This window comes from Poecile atricapillus, chromosome W (assembly GCF_030490865.1).
Source record: "Poecile atricapillus isolate bPoeAtr1 chromosome W, bPoeAtr1.hap1, whole genome shotgun sequence".
Lineage (NCBI taxonomy): Eukaryota > Metazoa > Chordata > Aves > Passeriformes > Paridae > Poecile > Poecile atricapillus.
The window spans coordinates 1629961-1635960 of NC_081288.1; the positions used below are offsets into that span (position 1 = coordinate 1629961).

The 6000-nt window shown below is 54.3% G+C and overlaps 1 protein-coding gene across 4 annotated transcripts in view; it reads left to right on the forward strand.

Moving 5' to 3' along the window:
* LOC131591434 (nuclear respiratory factor 1) overlaps positions 1–880 on the forward strand; it is a 65301-nt gene extending 64421 nt beyond the window's left edge. For 2 of the 4 annotated variants that reach the window (XM_058862138.1, XM_058862139.1), the window contains exon 12: positions 201–880. In XM_058862138.1, the coding sequence (XP_058718121.1) occupies positions 201–364 (164 nt within the window). In that variant the 3' untranslated portion in view covers positions 365–880. The remainder of the gene's footprint in view (positions 1–200) is intronic. The other 2 variants (XM_058862140.1, XM_058862141.1) reach the window with 2 other exon arrangements.
* Positions 881–6000: the final 5120 nt, after the last annotated feature.

Genomic DNA, 6000 nt, shown 5'->3' on the forward strand with positions numbered 1-6000 from the left:
GATGGATGGATGATGGATGGATGGATGATGGATGGATGATGGATGATGGATGGATGGATGATGGATGGATGGATGGATGATGGATGGATGGATGGATGATGGATGGATGATGGATGATGGATGTCACCTCACAGCCATCATCCCCTCACCCCGGGCTGTGCCACCTCCCGCTGCCACCGCTGTCTCCTCTGTCCCCGCAGGCCTCGTGCAGATCCCGGTGAGCATGTACCAGACCGTGGTGACCAGCCTGGCCCAAGGCAACGGCCCCGTGCAGGTGGCGATGGCACCGGTGACCACGAGGATAGCGGACACTGCCGTCACCATGGACGGGCAGGCGGTGGAGGTGGTGACCTTGGATCAGTGACGGAGCAGCGGCATCGCGGCGATTCTCCTCGTCTCTTACGCGACTTCGTGGGTTTTTTTTACGCCTCTCCGGAGATGCGATCAGGTGGCATTTGAGTCTCCCGGCTTTGGAAACGAAAGGTTTTGTTGACCTTTTTTTTTGTTTTATTTTGTTTTCTTTTTTTTTTTCTTTTTTTTTTTTCTTTTTTAAACCAGAAAAATAGAAAAAAAACAAAACGAATCCTGGCAGAGGATGTGTGTAAAGTGCATTTTTCTAGCGCCACTCTGCTCTCCGAGGAGCGAGAAGCCAAATTGTGACGGGACTTTGATTCCAAGGAGGTTGAAAAGAAAATAAAAATAAAGTGACCCTTTATTGCCCCGTTTTCCCCTCATGTGGGATTGAGCAGGAGGAGGCTGGGGGGCAGCACAGACACCCTCAAGCCAGCACCGACCTCGACAGCAAATTAGGTATCAAAGATTTTAATATGGACTTTTATATTCCAAAAAAACCCACCCTGGAAAAAACAACAACAAAAGAAAAAAAAAAAAACCCTAAAAAAAAAAACAAAAACAACAAACCACAAAAAAAAAAAAAAAAAAAGTTTGGAAAAAAAAGACTCCTCTCCTGGGAAGAAAAAAAAAAAAAAAAAAGAAAAAATATTAAAAAAAATAAAATAAAATAAAATAAAATAAAATGCATGTGTGACTGCAGGGGGGGGTGGAGACCTCCCGAAGGGACGATGCTCTTCCAGGAGCCTGCCAGAGGATCCCCTTGGTGCACACTGGAGACCTGTTCCTCCTTCTCTGCTCTCGTACCTGCCATTTTCCATCCTTGGGGTTTTTTTGGTTGGTTTTGTTCTGTTTTTTTCTTTATTATTATTATTATTGTTGTTGTTGTTGTTGTTATTATTATTATTTCCCGCTTTCGTGGCTCTAGACCGGAGCGGAAGCGCCTCTAAAGGGGCTCTGGCTGTGTCCCCCCCCCCCCTTTTTTTCCACACCACATTCCCGGGATTTCCCTTCTCAAGGAGCCGCCTCGGGCTCATCCCATTCCCTGCTGCCACCCCCGACTTCTCCTCCTGCAATTCCCACAGGAAAAGCTCGGTCTGAAGGGGGGGATGAGAGCGAGACCCTTCCCTTTGGGGGCCCCTCTTCACCCCAACCCTCCTCACCCCACCCCGGTCCTGCCCTGTGCCTCTCCCAGCACGGTTTTAACCCCAAAATCCTTCCCAGGAGGGTTAAAATTTAAAATAAAAGCCTTTGGGATGGGGTGGGGCGTTTTTGGGGGGGGTCAGATTTTACTCAGCATCCCCATGGGCCAAACCCTGGCGCCCAACCAAACCCCCTCCCCCCACAAGCACTTCCCAGGGGATTTAATTTTTGGGGTTAATTTGGAGGGGGAGGTTTTTTTAATGATGATTTCCAAGTGGGCCGTTCAAGTTCTCCACGTCTCGCTCCGCCTTTTGATGAAAAGTTTTCAGATTCTTGTATTTACTTGTTTTATATGGGGGGGGAAAAAAAACCAAACAAACAAAAAAAAAACCCACAAAAAACAAACCTATCAAATGTTCTTTGTATACAGTTCCTTTTTTTTTTGTTTTCTGAGGGGAGGGAGATTTTTTTCCATAGAAACTGTCCTGGTTCTCTCCCAATTTATGAAGCTCTTTTGGGGTTTGGTTTTTTTGGGGGTTTTTTTTTGGGGTGGTTTTTTTTTTTCCTAATGATTATTTTTTTATCGTCGTTGTGAAGATGTCGGTGGCTTTCCAAGTCAGTGTTTCTTTGGCGATGAAATGAGATTCTTTTAGTTCCCAACCCCCCCAAAAAAAGAAAAAAAAGACAAAAACCAGGCAAATAGCAGAGCATGGACCCCCCCCCCCTTTTGTTTTCCCAGTGTCTATTATTGCCTCATTCAATAAATTGTTACAAATGTGTCTACCTGGGTGTCCAACTCTCCTGTTTTGGGGGATTTTTGGGAATATTTGCCAAATATTGGAATATTTGCACCCTTCCAGGTGGGTGTTTTGGGCTTTGATCCCTCCCCCCTCCCACGTTGGGGCCGGAGAGGAGAAGCAGAGCATCACCAGGATGGTTTTGGGGGTTAATCCTTTTATTTTTTTTTTGGTGTAATTTATCTCATTTTCATCTTCCAGCATCAACCTCGGGAGTTCTGGAGCGTCCCCCCTTTGCTCCCACCCACGGGCTGAGCTTTTGGGGTGAATTCCTCCATTTCCAGCCCCTTCTCACCCCCAGGGTCGATGTTTTTTTTGGGGAGTGCAAACCCAAGGAGGAGCCTGGAAACACAAGGATGGGTTTCAGCAGCTTTATTGGAATCCAGGGAATCCTGGGGGGGGCTCCTGATGGCCTGGGGTGAGAGGAAGAGGAGGAAAAGCTGGAAGGACAAAGAGAAGGGAGGAGAGGAGGGATGGGGCAGCTTCCCTGGAGCACCCAGGGATGCTCCCGGGTGTTCCCGCAGGCTGGAGAGGATCCCTCGGTCATCGAAGGTGCTGGGAGGGTGACCTGGGGCTTTGGGGACCTCTGGGGACCCCATGGAGCTCTGGGGGTGCCCCAAAGGAGCCCCGGATCCGGCAGCAGGGCCGGGGGAGGCGGCTGGGCCCGGCAGACGCTGCTGGGAGGTTTTAATCTTCGTTAATCGGCCTTTAATAAGCAGGTCGGGGCCTCCTGCTGGGGCGGCTCCTGCAGCCACCGAGCGCCAGCGACCTCCAGTTCATACTGGGAGAGACTGGAGCTGCACCAGTAACCTCCAGTTCATACTGGGAGAGACTGGAGCTGCACCAGTAACCTCCAGTTCATACTGGGAGAGACTGGACCTGCACCAGTAACCTCCAGTTCATACTGGGAGAGACTGGAGCTGCACCAGTAACCTCCAGTTCATTACTGGGAGAGACTGGAGCTGCACCAGTAACCTCCAGTTCATTACTGGGAGAGACTGGAGCTGCACCAGTAACCTCCAGTTCATTACTGGGAGAGACTGGAGCCACACCAGTAACCTCCAGTTCATACTGGGAGAGACTGGACCTGCACCAGTAACCTCCAGTTCATTACTGGGAGAGACTGGACCTGCACCAGTAACCTCCAGTTCATACTGGGAGAGACTGGAGCTGCACCAGTAACCTCCAGTTCATTACTGGGAGAGACTGGAGCTGCACCAGTAACCTCCAGTTCATACTGGGAGAGACTGGAGGGGTGGAGCTCATGGGGGTGTGGTCAGTGGGGTGGGGCTGACGATGCTCCACCCCCTTCCCCCTCCCCCCCTCAGGGCAGGGCCCCACTGCAGGGTGGGGGTGGGGTTAAATCCAGCACTGGGGGAGGGATGGAGGGATGGACAGACAGACAGACGGATGGACAGATGGATGGATGATGGATGGATGATGGATGATGGATGGATGATGGATGGATGATGGATGGATGATGGATGGATGGATGGATGATGGATGATGGATGATGGATGGATGGATGGATGGATGGATGATGGATGGATGGATGGATGATGGATGGATGGATGGATGGATGATGGATGGATGGATGATGGATGATGGATGGATGGATGGATGGATGGATGATGGATGGATGGATGGATGATGGATGGATGGATGGATGGATGGATGGATGATGGATGGATGGATGATGGATGGATGGATGGATGGATGATGGATGGATGGATGGATGGATGGATGGATGGATGGATGGATGGATGGATGGATGGATGATGGATGATGGATGATGGATGGATGATGGATGGATGGATGGATGATGGATGGATGATGGATGGACGGATGACAGACCGACGGACGGATGGATGAATGCATGGATAGATGGATGATGGATGGATAGACAGACAGATGGATGGAAAGGCGGGAGGGTGGATGGATGATTCCACGCCTGGACAGAGAGGCAGACAGACAGACAGACAGGGTGTCCATACAACCAATGGACATGGCTGCAGGAATGGACAGACGTTGGGTGTTGGTTACCTGGACGAGCAGACGGATCAAAGACCAGACAGACACACGGACACCTGCACCCTCCACAAGTCCCAGGAGGGCGATGGGGACCCTCATCCGTCCGTCTGTCCGTCCCTCCCCGCCCCCCGGCGCAGGGAGGATGATTGGAGCGTGCGGCCTAATCCAGCGTGATCCAATCTCCGCGGGCTTATGCCGAAAGCTCCGTAATCACCCAGCGCTGCCCTACATATCCCGGCACATCCCGGCCACGCCGAGCCCGGGCTGTGCACAGCCCCCCACCCCCAGCACAGCCCAGAGCTGCCCCTCCCCGGGACGTTCCCTGTCCCCTAAAAGCTGCCACCACCCCTGCTCCTGCACCTGGGCACAGGCAGGGGACACGTGGCAGCTGCTTCATCCGTGCCTCAGTTTCCTCCCTGCACGGGGTCGGATCTGGAGCAGGGGCTGGATCTGGAGCTGGGGCTGGATCCGGAGCTGGGGTAGGGGCTGGTGGCCTAATCCCATCCCCACAGGGTCCTGCTCGGACCGCGGGGCCGGATCAGCCCTCGACACCCGGAGTCACGCCGGGACACGTGGCCACGCTGCTCCAATGACCGGTATCCCGCAGATCCCGGTTCTCCCCCTGCCGTGGACACGGGCTGGGATCCCTCTGGGGTCGGGGGGCGGCTCAGCATCGCCATCCCCCCATAGCACCTGTTCAGGACACCCACAGCATCCCCCCAAATCTGCACCGGATGGAGCAGGACCCTCCCCGGCCCGCCCGGGGCCCTCCCAGGCCGGCAGCAGAGCCCTGGAGGGTCGGGGGGTGCCAGGGGGACACCGGGGGTTGGTGTCCGCGGCGGTGCCCCGGGGCCGTAGTTGGCAAGTCTAGAACCACCGGATCCTGCTACCGCACCAGTGTGAGTTCTACCATTGCCAAAGGCAGCCCCAGGGCCGGGCACCGCCAGGCCCGGCCTGGGGACAGCGAGGGACACGCGGCCGCGGTGCCGGGCCTGGAAAGCTGCAAAAAATAGGAAAAAAGATAAGATTGTACCCATCTGGCCAGAAAAGCCCACACGCGGTTCCAGATCCTCCGTGGGGACGCTCGGCTCAGCCCCAAGGAGTCAAGAGGGACAAGAAGTGCGGGGTCCATCCCGGTGGTGATGGCCACCGTGGGGACACGGCCTGGCCGAGGGGTCCCCGTGGGCTGGGACACCACGTTGGGATGGACACCACCTCAATGTCACCAGGGTGTGATGGACACACCCTCCCTTCACCCCAGCGATTCCTGAGAGGTTTCCACCACCCCATCCCAGCATCCCCCCCACCGAAATCCCGACGCTCCTCCGTCCCCGGCCCGGCGCTGCTCTCTCCGCCCTCTCCCATATTGGCACTACACATAATTGCTCAAAAGCTACAAATCAAAGCAAAAATGTGCTAGTGCCAAAACGGGCCAGGCGGCGTCGGCGACGGCCCCGCGGGGCTCGCGGGTCTTTCTCTGCTCTGTTTATGGCCCTATGGTAATTCACTGACCGCGGGGTTGCACAGTGAATTCTACCAGTGCCATACACAGAACAGGAGTAGCGAGCTCGCACCTGACTTTCTTCCCCTGGATTTTCACCCGAATCCTCCACCCAACGCCCCCCGGCCCGGCCTCGGAACGGCGACAGGGAAAAGGGGAATGGATCGTTATCGGTGA